General features: G+C 44.8%; 1 protein-coding gene and 1 long non-coding RNA gene across 3 annotated transcripts; one reads left to right on the top strand and one right to left on the bottom strand.

The window, feature by feature from the left end:
• Positions 1–2,528: 2,528 nt before the first annotated feature.
• Positions 2,529–5,391, bottom strand: LOC135575500 (uncharacterized). Its single transcript, XR_010466339.1, has 2 exons — positions 3,763–5,391; positions 2,529–3,502 (listed from the first exon to the last, which is right to left on the bottom strand). It is a non-coding gene; the product is annotated as an uncharacterized LOC135575500 (long non-coding RNA).
• CCNF (cyclin F) lies at positions 3,632–17,606 on the top strand. 2 transcript variants are annotated; one of them, XM_065031016.1, is made up of 18 exons: positions 3,731–3,832; positions 6,017–6,210; positions 7,039–7,193; positions 7,620–7,726; positions 8,638–8,705; positions 8,870–9,063; positions 9,414–9,467; positions 9,985–10,089; positions 10,630–10,707; positions 11,102–11,253; positions 11,902–12,066; positions 12,686–12,809; positions 13,211–13,391; positions 13,827–13,914; positions 14,492–14,591; positions 14,889–15,019; positions 15,206–15,375; positions 15,908–17,606. In XM_065031016.1, exons 4-18 carry the CDS (start codon positions 7,716–7,718, stop codon positions 16,354–16,356), a joined length of 2,070 nt encoding a protein of 689 aa, XP_064887088.1. In that variant the 5' UTR covers positions 3,731–3,832; positions 6,017–6,210; positions 7,039–7,193; positions 7,620–7,715; the 3' UTR covers positions 16,357–17,606. The 2 variants fall into 2 exon arrangements, with proteins under 2 accessions (XP_064887087.1, XP_064887088.1); XM_065031015.1 differs by lacking the exon at positions 6,017–6,210 and having other exon boundaries at positions 3,632–3,832.
• The last annotated feature ends 108 nt before the right edge of the window (positions 17,607–17,714 follow it).

Raw genomic sequence — 17,714 nt, 5'->3', positions numbered from 1 at the left:
TAAAAGTGAGACAGGAGAAGTTACAAAGACTAGTACCACTATTTCATTTGAGGATTGGCTCTTTCAAGAGAAAATCGGCTCTTCTACCTTCTCAGCAATTTAGCTGTATGATAGCAGAGAACATTTTGCCATGAAAATTCATAGAGCATTTCAGCCTTTCGTTCAGTAAATGGCCTATATTGCTTTTGTTTGCCCTTTGAACTGTGGAAAACATACCATTTTACAACTGGCTGAACACATTATTCAGACATTATAATATAAAAATACCTTGTTTCTTGATTGACTAATCACAGAAAATTGTAGCTACAAAAATTGTAGCTAAATGACTCCCCGTTGCCCGCTTTTTTCTCAGCCTCAGGCATGCTCACATTCGAGATGGCATCACATCAGACCCTGCAGAAACATTAGATCCTGAAGGCAGTATGGTTGTGATGTTGCTGCAGCTCAGCTAATTACTCTTGTGTTTCAGCTTATCTAACTAACTTCCATGTAGCCCCATAATATCACAGTTATTTTGTTTTCAATTCTGGAACTATCTTGGACAGGGGGAAAGAACCTCTGCAAACCACACAGCTCCACGGTGCAACATAGACATATGCCATTTTATGGTAAATCTAAATGAAATTACTTTAGCAGTGGCACATAACGCAACCTTTTGTGTTTAAGTTTCTTGTATTTACCTTGTTCACCAGACTGAACACATCCTGCATGTCCAAACTAAGTTTTTTGTTAACCCGCTCACTAGCTGAAGATATCAGATGGGGTGCTACGTTCATATTTGTTTATATCACTTTCTGTTAAGTCCTGTTTGACTGAAATTGTTCATCTGTGCTCTTTCCTTAAAATCTGCACATTTGGATCTGATCACAATCCATGTACAAATTAGGGTGGAAAAACAGACTAGCTCTAAAAAGACTTTCACAGATGCCCATCTGAAAAGGCTTAAGAGGCTGAAGTTGCAGAGAAACAGGATACCAGCAAGCAATAATCTGTGTGGCAATTAATCCTCTTTCTCTCACAAATGGGCTCAAAAAAGTGCAAGCTGATATTTGCCTGATTAAATGGTATTTTCAGCAAATTTTCCATTTTGCCAGGGGAATGTTGCTGTTCACTGTGGACATATTGCTTAGATGCCATGGTCTCACGCCTTTGAATCTCTTCATAAGAGGGATCGACACTTTGACTGAAACTTGAGTTAGTGTAGCAACATCTCTTGCCCCCAGAAGAATCACAGGTTTGGCAATATCAAGAGTAAGCATTAAATCTTTGTTGAGTTTTGTATAAATCATAGCAATCGAGGTGAACAAAAGACTTTTGCTGTATTTAGTCTCACTTCTGCAGCCAACAGATGTGAAGAAAGTAAGGAGGCATTCTGGTTTAGGAGAAACACAGCCCTCTGCCTGCTCTTCAGTGGAGAAACAGGCATGATAAATAAGGCAAGAAGGAGACATGATAAATAAGCAAAACCAGCTCAGGAGGCAACAGTGGTTAAACACGCACTAACCAGCCTCCCTCTCTGCAGGGACTGGCTCTGAAGCGTGTAATGCCTTTCCGAGGAGGCACAGAAGTGTGAAGGACGGCGTATCCAACCTGGTGTCCAGCTGCCTGTTGGAGAAGGCGCATGTCTCTCTCCTGTCCCATCTGCTGCCCCTGGGCAGGGGCTGCAGACACCACAGGCTTTCAGAAATCTTTGCCAGATGGCTGAGCTTAGGCAACATGAATCCCACCACATGCCAGTCAGCCTCTGATCTGGTTTGTCTGTCAGTGATAGAACCACCTGGATGTTCTACCATCTGACTCCAGAGAGGACAAAACAGGCCAAAGTTTACTTCTGAAAAATCTCAACTCCCATTTTCCCATACCCAGCTTAGCTTCGGTGATAACCTGTTTCTCAAATACAACCTTCCCCATGCCCTGCCTTCCTCTGCTGCTGCAATGTCTGGAAAGAATGGGGTCAACCTGAGGGGACCCTACACCGCGGATCACCTATGACTCAAGGAGCAGCTCCTGCTGGTATTTTAGCTCTCTGTGGGAAGACGATTATTCATGTTTTGTTTGCTGGTTCAACTTATTTTTAGTTGACAGAAACAGCTGTGAGGGGGAGAACAAATAAGGAACAAAAGCCGACAGCATTATTAACTTTTAAACTCAAAACGCTTCTCAATTCAAATGAGCTAAATATTCCCTGTGCTCCTGATACTGCTTTTCCATGCCAGCAGCTGCTGCACACCCCAGGAACATTACGCAGTTTTATAGATGAAGGAGGAGGTGGATCTGCATGGAAGAAAGCCTGTCCACAGCAGCTCACCCCCTGTGGCCACTGCAAATGGTTGTGGAGCATCAAGCTGCCCCAACTCAGCCACCCCAGCCATAAAATTAGATCACTGGTGAGATTTCAAAGTGATCACAACCGCTTGCAAGGGTGCATATGCATAGAAGCATCCAGAAGTTCATGTTCTACCAATGAAAAATGCTTGTGAAATCTATGGTTGTCCTTAAATAAAACTCATATATACGATACCAGGAAGAAAGCTCAACTGCGCTGGGACTGACAATGTTTATTCAAGGTACACAATGTTGGGAAAGTTTCCAGCCACTACAAATCATTACACAGTCATTTTATGTCCCACAAAATGACAGCTCCTCTTCTTGCTGCTCTTTTCTAAAAAAACTCACAAAAGTCTTCAGGTGAGCTAGGGCAATAACTGGTTTTCCTGACACCGCCTTGTTTGTCTGCCAGCCTCTTCAGTAGACATCTTTATCTCTCTGCACCTTTATGCTCCTTGCATTGAGGATCAGGGCTTTCCTCTGAATCCTTGACTCAGGTTTGAACTTTTGACTCCCAATTGTCTTCCTAATTCCCCCTCCCGCTCACACAAGGCCATGAAGGGGCAGGAGCTGGGCTCTGCGGAGGTGAAGGTTCAGGTCATCAGAAATGGTCTGTCTGTCATTTCTCCAGCATCCCTGCGGCTCTTGCTCCAGCACTGACACCCCCAGACCCCAGGTACTCAGAGCGGAGATAAATCAGATGGATGTAAGACACCAGCGTTCCCTCAGCAGTTTGAATGGTGTAGCTCCCTTGGCCGGGCAGGCCTCGCTGCTGGAGTGGGCGGCTGTGGGTGAGCAGCACCACAGCAGCAGGCAAGGCCGCTGCCGGCTGAGGGCTAGTGCGGAGGAGGGGATCCCGGGCTCCTGGGGACCGCGGGCCACCGCTGCGCCATAGCCGCAGGCCCCGGCTCCGTGCTGGTCCCCGGCAGGACCGCGGCACCGACCCGAGGGGAACAGGCGCGCAACCGGAGCCGGTTGTCACGGCAACACCCCCACACTTGGGTGGATGGGGGGAAATCCTGACCCGTACGCATGCGCCGCAGCCGCAGTGTCCGCGAGAAGCTCGAACCGCCAACTGCCCCAATTCGAATTCGCATCCTCGACGCCCAATCACGGCCCGCGAGGCGGGACGGGTACCGCCTCTCCTCAGCTTTCCAGCCAATCACGAGGCCTGCTGTGTTTAAAAAAAAAGTGCGCGCGGCTGGTAGGCGTCGCTCAGAAGAGCCGGGCCTATCGCGGGTGGGAGGAGTTCCGGCCGCCCCGGGGAGGCGCTTTGAGGGGAGTGGCCTGGGCGGGCCTCGCCGCATACGCCTTCCCTGACCCTCGCTGAGAGGCGAGGGGGCGTGGCGATGAGTGGGGGCGTGTCCTCCGCAGGAGGACACGCCTTCCCGCCGGCCGGTTCGGTCCCGCCCCCTCGCGGACCCCCTCACTCACAGCCGGGCTGGGTGCGGCGGCCGCTGGTGTCCGCTCGGTCCCGGGGGACACGGCGCGATGAAGGCGGGCGGTGAGTACGGACCGAGCCGCGGGCTCCGGGGGTACTCCTTCGTCCTTCTTCATGCTTTCCCCCATCTGTCTGAGAGGCTCCGCCGCGGCCTTTCCGCCCGCCCTGCGCCGACCCCCTCTTGAGGGGACTGCGGGGGCGGGAGGGCCGCGCCTCGGGGGAGCAGACCCTGCGCGGACTCCGCTGCGGCTCCCGCCGGCGCCTGAGGGGCCGCCGGGGACACAACGGCTGCGGGGGCCGGCGGCGGCGGCTCGGCGGGGCCCTGGCGGCCGCGCGCGGAATTCAAACGCCGGCGGGGGGCGGTGCGACCCGGGCGGGGGGCTCGGGGCTCCGCCGGGGGGGGCACGGGCCGTCCGGGCTGCAGCTTCCCCGGGCCTCTCGCTTGGGAAACGGCTCAACCTGCGGGCCGGGCCCGCGGGGGGCTGCCGGCCGCCTTCGGGGGTCCCTGTCGCACCCGGGGCCGCTTTTCCCTCCGTCGCTGCAGGGTCCGGAGCTCATCTCTGGCTCTTGGATGGGTCTGGGCGCTCCTGTTCGTCTCGCTTCGAAGCCAGGCATGGGGAAAAGTAGATTACGAGCGGAATAACATACAGTGCATCTTTGAATTTGTTGGGCGCAAAGTGATATGCGGGAACCCCATTCAAACATGAGAGAAAGCAGGTTTTGCTCTACGGATGGCCAGACGGTGGCACAGGTTGCCCGGAGCGGTTGTGGAGTTTCCTCCGTCCTTTCAAACCCGGCTGTAGCTGACCCCACCTGGGCAGGGCTGGGTGATCTCCAGCCTAAACCACTCAGATCTTGTGAAGCAATAAATTTAAAATTTCCCTACCTGTCTCCCTGTCTTTTGAAATTGAATTTTCTCTTCTCTAAGCTGCCCCATGCTGACCATACTCAGGTGTTCATTCAGGCTTAATTGGCATACCAATGCAGAAGTCCAATTCTTTTTCATGGCCATAATACTTCTGAAGGCTTCTCCAGGATTAGAAGGATAGCACTGTTCTGCCCTGTGCACATCAAAAAGTTTTTATTTTCGTGGGGATAACTTTTTAATCCAAGATAGGTAACAGATAAGATATGTGTTACTGATGAGACATTGCCTGCTACTTTGTTTCAGTTTAGTGGTTCATTTCATTAAACCTGGAGTGCTAAGGATGTTAATAGCATATGTGAACAGAAAACTCTGTATTAGTACAGTGGTAGCCATGGCTCGCAGACCCCTTAGAAATCTGCAGGCTTCTCTTAAGGATCCTGCTGAAAACCCAGATAACCTTCTCTTTGCAAACTGGAAAACCTGTATTAAGTAATTGAGTCTGATGCAACAACTTTGCTTTGAACAAATTGCCTGTAAACTTTGAGTTGGCTGTGCAGCCTGTGGGGCTGTGCAAGTCCCAGTTCTGTGGGCTGACCTGCTTGGAGACGTGAGGGGGTAACTGGCCAGTCCATTGGTTTCCCATTCACTGCATCCGGGCAGAGCTGTTGCTCTTCTCAAAGCGAAATGCAACGTGTTGCTTCTTGAGTCTCTCAGTGAAGTTGTGTGTGGAGAACTGGAGACTAGCATAACATCATTCCCATGGCCAGGTTAAAATCAGGAGATGTTTAAACACCTATAGTAGAAGACAAGGCCAGAGGGGAATAAATATTCATGAAGAAAAATATTTGCCCCACTAAAATTCTCTGGCCTCATCTTGACTTTTCAACCGCCTTCTACTTCATTGTAAAAAGACTTGAGAGCTGCATTATTCTCTTATACCTTTGACCCTATAATCTCATGAGACTACATAGCTCCAACTTGGTTTGGTGGTTATGAGGTGGTTTGTTATATGTATTATGCTACTAGTTTGACTCTGTTGTATTCATTTAAGTAAAAAAATCTTCAGGCTAGAAATGAACAAGGGAAATAGGTTAAGCAATGCTAGCACATGCATGTTACACAATATTGGATTCTCTATGGAGTCTGTGTCTTTTTATTGAACTATTTAAGAAAAAAGACAGTAAATAAATCTCCCAAGTACAACCTCGTTGTGTAAGACTTAAACCAGGTTTGAAAAATACAACCAAGAGATCTTCTGTAATAAAGACAAAGGCCCTTATATGGTGCTTTAATTTGTGGGACTTGAGCTTTCACTTCAGAATTGATTTTTTTATGCCTTCATGTCTGCAAAGAAAATGTTCAGACTTTTTCTTGCTCAGAAATGGGCCTTGATTGCTTTTATGGACTGCTTCTGAGAGCTAGAAGAGGCTGACTTGGAAATAAGAGGTGTTGGCATCTCCACTGTTGCATGGCAGGACACCAAAAGTTAAGCATGAACCGGGATCAATTCGCGTCCCCCAACCCAAGCACCGCTCTGCAAGGCTGATCCTTTGCTGCTGCTTGAGGGCTAGAGGTGGGGAATGTGCTTTTTTCCCTCATGGCACGTTTCACTGGTTCAGATTTTATGCCATTTGTTTGTGAGACTCTGGTGGGTGGGGACCAGGCTCTTAGCAGCAGCCCAAATGCTGGCCCTGGCAAGTGAAGAAGGGACCATGGAGGATGAATCTCTACCCATGAGCAGTGCTCGTGTGCTCTTCTCGTATTTTACCTTATCTGTTAGATCATTTTCCTCTCTTAGCGAATGCAGAGAGAGTGAAATCTGTCTTAATGAGGAGCAGAAGATGTAGGGGATGCCTTAGTCTAGGAATGGTGAAACTTGGAAAAAAAAGGGCTTCCTGGTCTTGGGGGATCTTCCATGAGCAGCAACGACAGCAACTGGCTGTGTAGAAAGACGGGCTTTTGGCTTGAGCTGGTTTGGTGGGTCTTAACTTCTTCATCTCTCTGGTCATGTTTGAGGGACTGCCATCAATTGAGAAGGAAAAGTTGGGGTTTGGGGGAGGTAAATGTTGTTGTAGTGACAGTTTAACTGAACACAGTCAAATGATGGAGTTAGGGCATGGAGGGATTCTCCTCGAGGAGGAGGAGTTGTGTGTGAGCCATCCCTTCCAAGCCTCTTAGCCTAATTGACCAAATTGCATGAGTCACTGCTTTGTGGCTTAGTCTTGTAGCATTATGTGACGCATGCTAAACTCTCTACAATTAATATGTTAGAAGAAGTTCCCTATGCTGCAGTAAATAGGTACTCAAGTAAACAGGTTTATATATGTGTATACTCTGTAGTGCCTTTTTTCCTTGTACTGTTCCCTGACTAACTGAGGTGTCCTGTGTGTTTGTTTTCCAGTGATTCACTGTAGATGTTCCAGGTGTTTTTCCTTCCCTTCAAAGCGAAGGATAAGAAAACGGCCTCGAGTCCTGACGTTGTTAAGTCTGCCCGAGGACGTTCTGTTTCATGTTCTGAAAGGCCTTCCTGCTGAGGACATCCTCTCGGTCAGAGCTGTGAGTCTGCTACTGCTTCCCCGCTGTGGTGACTTACCTCAGCCTTTAGGAGTCAGGACTGCACAGGGAAAAGAGTAGCTTCTTGTGTCAGAGTAAACCTCAAGAAAATCAAAGAATACATAGAGTAGTTAGCTTTTTGCTATCCCAGTAGCAGTTTTATTTCTCAGTAGTTGAGCTTAACAAGATTAGCAGCACTATTTGAGTGCTCTGTGTAAATTTTCTGTGGGAATTATCCTGCCAGATCACTGGGACTAAACAAGTTAGTTTGGTTTGCCATCTTTTGCCTTACTGCTGGTTAGGCAGGAAAAGGGTTATGATTAACTTGTTATTAATTAGTTGCCTATCTAAAATTAGATGGCAAAGAATTATTTTTTTCTGTTAGTCCCTTTATTTTGGTAGTTATTACTTTATACTCCCCCCTTGCAGGTACACTCACACCTTAAATACCTTGTGGATAATCATGCTAGTGTTTGGGCATGTGCAAGTTTCCAAGAAATATGGCCTTCTCCAAACAATCTGAAGATGTTTGAAAGGTAAGCTTTAAGAATCAAATTGGTCTGACAGTGTAGAGGAGGGTGCTTGAAGGTAAGTACAAAATTCTTATCAGTCTTCACTGCAAGTTGGGGATCTGACTGTCCCTTTTTGTAGAAGTCTGCTTAAGCTGGCGAACAATTATTGATTCATGTCTAAGCTGCAGCTTAAACTGCTGTCTATTTAACTTGAGCAGGGCCTGTGGCACATAGCTTCTCTTTAAGGGAATGCTCCATGTTGGAACATTGCAAACTAAGATCTCTTAGTGGTGTATCTGTATGAATGTGCAAGTGAGATCAGAGGATCAAGAGCATAACCGTCTTTCTGAGTTGTTTTGCTCATTTCTTGTGCAAACCAGTATATTTTAAAATATGTACATTTCACTATTAAAACAAGTGAAGTTTGAACAGATAATAAGTCAGCTTAAAAGGGACAGAGAGCATCTTTTTATTTATCTGATTTGAAGGTGATTAGTCAGTTTAAACATCATGCTAATTGTTTTGCTTCTGACTATTGCCTCTGCTCTGATGCACATATTATGTCCTTTCTGAAGAAGACCAGTATGTGCATGTTAGTTTTGAAGAGAGAAACACAAGTGCTTGGTGCATGTCCTTGAGGGCACAAATTCTGAAACATGCTAACGTGTTCTGGCATTGGGAATGTTACATGGGAACGGGAAACAGTTGCTGTGAATTGTCAGATTATCCTGGACATTGGCAAACAAAAGGATTGTAGCAAGAAAAGCCCCAGCATAACTTATGTTTCACTTCTGTAGTGAAAACATAGATGCTTATGGCTGGTGATCACCAAATTGACAGCCTGGCCTCCACTAAAGTCACTTGTTTGAGGATGTGTCGAGGGCCTGGAAGCACCTACTGATTCCAACCTCACGTATCTTCTGTTTCCCATTCAGGGCTGCTGAAAGAGGTAACTTTGAAGCTGCTGTGAAGCTGGGGATAGCATACCTGTACAATGAAGGCTGTAAGTATGGAAGCTTGCACTTGGGTCTTTGGGGAAGATGACATGACAGAAGGAAAAGTGGATGAGTTAAAAGCTTATTTACAGATCTGTCTTGGCCTGAGTAAATGTCAAGCACAAGTTGTGAATAAACTCCAAACGATTTCTGCCTTTTTCTTTTTCTTCAGTGTCCATCTCCGACGAGGGTCGTGCTGAAGTGAATGGATTAAAGGCATCACATTTCTTCAGTCTGGCGGAGCGTTTGAATGTGTGTGCAGCCCCATTTATCTGGCTTTTCATCCGTCCTCCCTGGTCCTTGAGTGGAAGCTGTTGCAAAGCTGTCGTCTGTGAGAGTCTCAAAGCAGAGTGTCAGTTGGATAAAGTAAGATTTCTTTCTGCCCTTGACTTTAACCTGGGCTATTAGCTGCAGCTAGTTGTTTTGGAAAAAATATTTTTCTTTGCCTGAGGACCTCCTATTCTCTTGTTGCTTAACTGACTGCAAATCAATCATTTTAATGAATTTACTGCCAAACCACAGTGGATATGAGTGCCAGAGGCCTGTACTCTCTCTTCTGAGAGATTCAGTACTGTCTCAAAGATAACAAAACATTGAGAAAAGCAAGGGGGAGGAATGATTGATTGGCAAACAAAATTGTAGACTAGAAATACCAGAAAAATTGCTATTGTTCTGTGTTTATCTTTAACAATGCTTAATCTTAATGCTTTCTTCAGGCTCAAAAAGGATCTATTCTCCACTGCTTGGCTAAGGTCTTGAGTCTCTTTGAGGTGAGCAGTGTTTCTGATTTGATGTGTTTGGGTACTTTTTTTGGTGATGCTAATGCTGTTTATCTTGACTAAAAAAAATTTGATTTCGCAAGTGGCCTAAGAATTTCTGTTCTCATGAGTTTAATTTACTGCTTGTTTAAAGAAACTTTATCACCTTAGTTTATTGAATTTTACAAACAGTGAAATTAATTTTGGTTTGATCATGAGCTTTCAGTATGTTCAGGTCTCAAAGGAAGCCTTTCAGTCATAATGCGTATTAAAAAATAAAATCCTTCAGTGGCAAGCAAGCCAAAAAGCTTTTGTCTAGCTGAGGGAAACCATTAACTGCTTCCTGAGGCTGGACCTTCAAATGGCAGCACTGAGTGGATGTGGGAGCACCCCTCGTAGTCTGAAGGGGACTTGCAACTGGTTCATTCTGCTCTGTAGGTTTCAGTACAGTTCTGCAGCTTTGGAAGGTTTGAGGTCTGGGACCCAGCTGGCTGGACAGCAAAAATACTGTCATGCCTTTTGTTTTTAGGATGAAGAAAAAAGAAAAGAATCCCTTGAAATGTTTGAAGAATCTTCAAAGCAGGGTTGTTTAAACAGCTCCTACCTCCTTTGGGAAAGTAACAGAAAGGCTGCTGTAAGTAGCATTTTTTTGTCGCAAAACAGCTTTCTCACTGTAACTTCTAGACCTCTGTTATGTGTAATGAACATTGAGGAACAGCAATTTCCTTCTGAGCTCATGTTCTTCATAAACCAGGAGAGCACTAAGAGATCTCTCAAATGAGCTTTGGTGCCTGCCTTGGTGTTTAAGGTGAGTGAGTCTACAAGCAGTTGTAGCCAAGGTGCAAGTACAAGTTCTCTTATACTAACTGCTAAAGGCATAGGCACTGCTGGGTACTGATCGTATGGCTCACTTGTGAACAGGAGGAGGAAGAGTCCCTGCGTTGTCATTGATAAACCTGCTCATGGGTTGGAATCCTGAGTGTCCTGTCTCATTTCCTGTGAGACCTTTGGCAAGAACTGAAGAAAGTTTCTTGAAAACAGTGTTGTGATGAGAAACAGACTGGTTGCTGAAATTATAAATGTACCCACAGACAGTGTTTTTTCTTTGGATATTAGTACTGCAATCTTTCTGTTTGTAATGGTTTTTGAAATCTGTTTACATTCCTCTCTGTAGATGTCAGATCCTGGCAGATACCTCCAAAGTCTCAGGAAGCTACGGGACTATGCGGCAAAGGGCTGCTGGGAAGCACAGGTAGGACTGACTTTTCCCAGGAAAACTGTTTTAATTTGGTCTTTCCTATGCTGTCATTATAGACTAAGATTCCTCTTCTCTCTTTAGAAGCAGAGTCAAAATTGCTGAATAATATCTATATATGCACGCATGTATTTACTCTTTTGGAAAATACTGCACATCTGTGGTACAATCTCAATAAAGGTGCATCTTTTGATGAACTTGAAAGCCTGCCCTCACATAATGTGTACATTCAATATTTAAGTCAAACTAAGAACTACTGTTTCTGGTACCTTTCAAGTGGTTTGTTTTGTTCACTCTGTTTTCAGCAGGAAAATTACAGGACCATCCTTTGCTGCTTTAGTTTGCATTTCATTAAAAAAAACACTTTCTTTTTTTGTTCCCTCTACTACAGATAGCTTTAGCCAAAGCTTGTGGGAATGGAAGCCAACTAGGATTAGAAGCAAAATCTTCCAGTGAAGTGGTGTCTCAAATCTTTCAAGCTTCCCTTCCTATCAGCAAGCAAAGTATCTTCACTGTGCAGAAAGGAATGAATGAAACAATGAGGTAAAAACTCGTATCTCAGAGTCAGGCCACAGCAGAAACCATTGCAAATTTCTCTGTACATCTGCAAAATGAAACAAATCTAGGATGAGATCTATTGGAAGATGGCTTCTTGTGCTTTACTCTTCTGTGATGCATTACGTGCAATCAGAGAAACACGTGACATTTGCAAAGAGGGTGTATTAGAACCCTTATTTCAAGCCCTGATGAAGAACTGAAATGAGGAGTAAGGTTTTCTCTGGGCTGTTAGTTTTGTCAGATGCAAGAACTTGGAAGTTCTTCAAGTGCTAGAGGCACTATTTGACTTGTCAGAGGTATAGTTACTCTCTGGTTATCTTAGGTGGCCTTTAGCCTCCTAACTGATATGCCCTACTCCTTTCCTTGTGCAAGTGTCTATTAATAATAGGCTAGCTTCTAATTCCATTTCACAACTTCAGAAGACTGTTGACGCTTCAGAGGATCACTGGCCTCTGGTTACAAATCCTTATCCCAGTGCAACGTGTCATTATTCTGAAAATTCTTTTGTTTGAATTTCTTGGTTGGAACTTTTATATGGAGAAGGGGCTCTGTAACTAGGTGTGGGGAGGGTGTTCAGCAACAGTTTGAATATCTTTGGACTGCATAGATTGGGTGTCTTTCTCATTCCTGTAGGTACATCCTGATTGATTGGCTGGTAGAAGTGGCTACCATGAAAGACTTTTCCAGCCTATGCCTTCACATGACAGTGGGATGTGTGGATCGTTATTTGAAGCTGAGACCTGTACCTCGGGCTCGACTCCAACTTTTGGGAATAGCCTGCATGGTCATTTGCACACGGTAGGGGTTCTGGCTGGCAAACAGGGGCCGTTGTGATTGTTCGAATTAATTTCTGCCTCTCAAGCTTCCCCTTGCTGCTGGTAATAGTGGAAAGAATATTTGGCTTCTGTCTACATTGCTGTGTTCACATACAGACACTCACAATCTCTGCAGCAAGACACAAAGTGTTATACCTTGATTATGCTTTTGAATGTGAAAAAGCTCCACAGTGGTGGATTAGTCTAAGTGCATTCCATCAGCAATTGAAGACTTTCATGCCATATTAGCTTGAGTAACCTTTGAAAGAATAACGGCAGCAGTATTGTTACTTAGTTTAGTTTGCTACACTCAGATGAATGGCATGGTGTGGTGGAAAATTACTCTTGTGTGTTAGTTCCCCTAAGAGAGGTTTCATAAATGAGGAATTAGGAATCTTTCTAGTAGGTGGCTCCAGCTTAAAGGCGAAATAAAGGAGGAGATGCTGTTCTTCCTTTCCTGGTCTGCACCTGGGGAAAGTACCTTATAAAGTTGTTTAACTCTTCAGTCATCTTGGGTGCGTTTATCTGCCACAAAATCATTAGTGTACAGGCGCACAAACTCCCTTTCTTCTGAGGTTAACTGTTAATATTTAATATTGCAGTTTCATCAGCAAAGAGATCTTGACTATACGGGAAGCTGTGTGGCTGACAGACAACACATACAAATATGAAGACTTGGTCAGAATGATGGGTGAGATCATTTCTGCCCTAGAAGGAAAGATAAGGGTGAGTTCAGAAAGTGGATGGAATATTTCACCCCCTGGGCTGCTATTGAAGTCAGGCTTTTGTAATTAGTACTTCTCCTTATCTAAGATGCTAGGTTGTTATGTGAGTGTTCTCAATCAGCAGTGGAGCCCACACATATTTAAGAGCATGCAGATACAAGACCCTCTGCCTTTCTATAGAGATTAAAAATTAAAATTTAAGAGGCCATTTATTCTTTCACTGGAGAATGTTTTGATGTCAGTGTGTAGTAGTTTAAAATGAAACAAGACAGAAAAAAAACACAACACACACACAAAAATCTCCACTAATGTAATTAAAACAGCATCTCCTGGAAGCAACTGTGTTCTAAATATTTTATGCTAATCTTGCATTGCCAAACTCTGTTCTCCTTTGTGTACTAGATACCTACTATTGTGGACTACAAAGAAGTATTGTCAAACATAGTCTCACTGGAGAGAAGAACTCTTCACCTGTACAGCTTCATTTGTGAACTGTCACTCCTGAACACAAGCCTGTGTGTGTATTCCCCAGCTCGGCTGGCTGCTGCAGCTCTGCTGCTAGCCAGGATCCTCCATGGGCAAGGTAAGGAACAGCCTCTTCAGCGGAGCTGCCGCAGGGTCTGTCAGTCTGCCTTGTCCTTTTAGGGAGCTTTTTTATTTTCACATTACTTTGTATTTAGGCAAGACGGTCCCAATCATTTGAGGGCAAAGCGGGGGACAGGTATAAGTCTTCAGAATGAAGAGTTGAGTTCAGTCTGCTTTACATCTTAATAGCTATGATGAACAAGAGTGTTAGCATCAGACTATGTAAGCTTGGTGTTTAAGTGAGACTGAAGATTTCTGTACTTAAGTATTGCTTCAGTTTGGCAGGTAAAGTTATCCTTGAAGCTAGTTGTGATCTTCAATGAACTGTCTGCAGGCATCAGCTTGTAGAGATCATGATCTTTATCCCATAAAATCTGACTGATTACAGAACTCCTGAGCTTTGTGAAATCGTGGTATGTATTCTCTTCTCCAGCACACCCCTGGACCAGCCAGCTGTCTGAGTGTACCGGTTTCTCTCTTGAAGACCTGTTGCCCTGTGTGCTGAGCCTTCACCAAAAGTGGTAAGTTTTGGAACTCTTTTGGGGGAGGCACATGAGTACTTGGCTTCCTGCTCTTGCAGACATGCTGCATCTACACAGTCAGCCCTTCCCCAGGAAGGATGTGGCTTCGGGAAACTGCCTTACTCCCCCAACCACAAGGTACTAAGGCCTCGGAGCCAGTTTGGGGACAGCTCTTCTGTTTCTCCCAATTGTTAGTGGCCCTGGGTTACAGAAAATTTGACACTCCTCAAGGCTTAAAGGGTTTCAGCTTGCCAAAAAGCACTGTTTTCAGAAGACTACAACTGACTTATTGGTGAGCTTCAGGAGTTATAGTAGCAAAAGTAGCTTTTTTTTTTTTTTTTTTTTTTTTTAAAGAGTACAAGGCAAATGTCTTGTTTACCTCAAGGAACAGAAGAGGAATTAGATGCTCATATGCTTAGAAACCATGTGTCCTGGCTAGGTCCATGGCAGCTCTGCTGAAACACCAACTTCCTTAGCACAGAGCTGAGATGGACAGAGGGAGAGTACTTGAATTGGTAGGTTTTGTTAACGTTTCATATAATCCATTCTAAGATTGGGCTTTAATATTTCTTTCCAGTTTCCATGATGATGTCCCAAAGGATTATAGGCAGGTGTCCTTAACTGCAGTGAAACAGCGATTTGAAGATGAGCGTTATGAAGAAATAGGAAAAGAAAAGGTGGGTGAGCTCTTTGTCTTCATTTGCTGATGTCTGACACTCACAGCAAAGCTGCCATATGGCAGAAGTGGTAAACTCCAAATAAAATGAAGTGGGTTGATCTCTTTGGACTTTTGGAGGAGAGAGTATCTAAATAAAGTGGTGGCTTTAAACTTGATCTGCAGGGCCTATAACTGTTCCGGTTGAGCACACGTGGGAAGAATTCACTGGTATAGGTTTCTCCCAGAAAATAAAGAGAAGTAGCGTCCTGGCAGAGGAATCACATAGACTAATTCTTAGTGGCTTTTTGTTTTTCAGATGATGAGTTACAGCCAGCTCTGTTCATTGTTGGGTGTGAAACAGGAGGATCCGGAGCCCAGTCCCTTGCACACAAATGTGGTGGAAATTCAGACTTTCCTTAGCTCTCCTTCTGGAAAGAGAACTAAAAGGCTGGTACAATTCATCCCTGTAAATGTCTCTGAAGATTAGCATGAGCCTTTCCTCCCCTCTAGTATCCTGAGGTTCCATTCTTAAATATGATAAATTTTTCTGTAATTACCTTGACATACCAATATATGAGCCAGAAAAAAAAGACTTAGCTTTTAATATGTGACTTCTGAACTTTCTTTCTACAGGAGGAGGGAAGACAGCATTCAGGATGACAGAGGCAGCTTTGTGACTACTCCCACAGCAGAGCTATCCACCCAGGAAGAAAGTCTTCTAGATAACTTCCTTGATTGGAGTTTAGATTCGTGCTCTGGTTATGAAGGTGATCAGGAAAGTGAAGGCGAGAGAGAGGGAGATGGTGAGAGTTTTATTCTCCTTATAAAAAGCAGATGAGAGAATTAAAACTGTCTTTACATCTTTGCTTAAAACTGTTTCTCAGGCAACAGAAGCCTGAACTTTCAGCTGAAGACCAGTTGGAAAAACTCTTCCCCTTCCCCAGTGGTTGTAATTGTTAAACTATTGTAGAGGTATATATCTGTTCTTTTTCTCTGTATTGCTTCAGAACATGATGAAGGGTTTTGTAGCTGCTTAGTGTTTCAGAGTGAGGCTGTTTTCAGATACTGGTGATAGTGGACCAAACATGATGAATGGCCCACTGTGTTAGAAACACTCTGTTTTGCTGACTCTGGGACTGGCAGTTCATTTTCTAAACAGCTCTTAGTACCTGTCCAAACAATCTGAAGGGGTAAAAGTTACTATTTTAAAGGAGGGTGAACTTAGTGCTCTACTCTCCCCTCCACGTGTAAGTAGACATAAAGTTTATGCTCTTGCTTGTTTTTTCCTGCTTGGTGTTGCCTAAATCAAAACTTGCCTTTTTCATCATCCTGCAGTGACAGGTCCCAGTGGGATCCTGAACGTGACGGTGGTCTATGTGGACCCAGCAGAGCACTGCTGCCAGGACTCCAGCGATGAAGACAACCCAGCTGTAGAGTGGGACGGGCACGTGGCAGCGCTGAGGGAGGCTGAGCTGCTGGATGACACTCGCAGCCTTTCAGCATATCTCACCCCAAGAAATCCCCGCCTGGAAGGGAGCTCAGGCTACGCTTCTGTCAACAGTGCCAGTCCTACATCTTCTGTAGAAGGCAGCCTTGGAGTACCTCTCAAACCTACCTCAGCACTGGCTCTCAAGGAGCCATGCCTGCCTCACTACCTGGAATCATGTTTACAGCCGGTCTGTGCTAGGCCTAGTGACAGCCAGCATGACAGAAGGCAAGTCAAGCGAAAAAATGTGGCAGAACACAGTGAAGAAAGGATGAACTTGGGCTTCTTAAGCCTCTGATTTCTTCATGCTCTTTCCTTTTCTAGGGTTCCTGGAAACAGTGTGTCTGTTGTAGTCAGACAGGGATCATAGTGAATAATTTTTGATACCTCCAAAAAAAGAGCCCTTGCCCTCAACTTTGCCTACACCTATCCTGTAATTCTGTAGCTCACTTCCGGGCCACCTCCTTCCTTGATTAGCTGCCTTTTTAAAAGTATTTCCTATTGTCTGATCCTCTGCAAATTAATATTCTTCTCCACATAGGAAACTTTATAACTCAGTTTGTCATACCTCACCAGTTACTCCTTGGTGATAGAAAAGAACTTGTCATGTCCCTTCCTTTGCTGTGAGGCCTGGCACTATAAAAGAAAGGAAATGAATTGCTTCTCAAGTTACTGGATGTAACACTATGCTTGAATTCTTCCACTTGAAAGACCTTTTTGAGGTTGTGCTGCCTTTTCCTTCTGGCCATGTACTGTCTCTCAGCTGGTGCTTCCCTCTTCTATGTATATACCATTTGCTGCACTGATACAGGTTTTTATGGATACAATCAAGAGGTAAATGAAGGCTCACTGCAGGTCTGAGCTTCTCTTTTACCTACCTCTCAGATGGTTTTAAACCCCATGTGCCTCAGGCTCTTAGTTGCCATGTTTTCCTCACCTGAAAAAATCCTCCTTCTGTGCCTTAATGCTTCACTGCCCAGTACTACAGTACTGTGATCTCTGTGAACTGTTGTCTCTGCTGGAACAGTGCGGCTGAACTGCCACCTCCAGCCCACGGCTCAATTTAATTTCCTGTCTTGCACAGTCTTCCTTGCTATTTCCATTAATGTCCTCAAGTAAAGCACAAATCACTTGAACACTAGATACAGGCAGCAATGCGGTAAGGGCGGACAGTTTGTCTTACTGAAAGCTCTCATTTAAGCCTTGCTACTGGCTCCTACTCTGCAAGGGCAGCATATGCTTTTCCTAACAAAAATTAAAGTCTTCTGTGCTGCTTCAGTAACAAGAAACCATCTACACTGACCTCAGCCTAGCAAGTCTGGGTTAATGCTCCTTCAGCCTGTGAAGATTAGAAAAACAGCTTTCTCTCTGCAATCAGGGAGTGAGCATTGAAATATCAAGGTACAAGACTTCCAGGAGATGTTACTGAATTTAACACTGGAACTGGACTCCATGACTCTTCCTTCATTTAGAAGTTACTGTGGCAGGTGGCAACAGTTCAGATACACACAATGTAGTGACTTTTTTTTATAAAACTTTTTTGTAATATAGATGGCTCCCTGTCTTACTTCAATGACTGGTATTTCACTGACCTGGGGCTTGGACAACTGATGGGATGTTTGGGGATGAAGTCAGAGTTCTTATGATGAATCTGCA

The sequence above is a fragment of the Columba livia genome, chromosome 15 (assembly GCF_036013475.1).
Source record: "Columba livia isolate bColLiv1 breed racing homer chromosome 15, bColLiv1.pat.W.v2, whole genome shotgun sequence".
NCBI lineage: Eukaryota > Metazoa > Chordata > Aves > Columbiformes > Columbidae > Columba > Columba livia.
The sequence above is the reverse complement of the archived record's forward strand: the minus strand, read 5'-3'. Positions and strand labels throughout refer to the sequence as shown.

Bases quoted from the DNA above. Each gene is read 5' to 3' on its own strand.
- CCNF (XM_065031015.1), top strand. The intron at 10,708-11,101 runs GTAGGACTGACT...CCTCTACTACAG, and splicing joins AGGGCTGCTGGGAAGCACAG to ATAGCTTTAGCCAAAGCTTG. The intron at 15,376-15,907 runs GTGAGAGTTTTA...ATCATCCTGCAG, and splicing joins AGGCGAGAGAGAGGGAGATG to TGACAGGTCCCAGTGGGATC.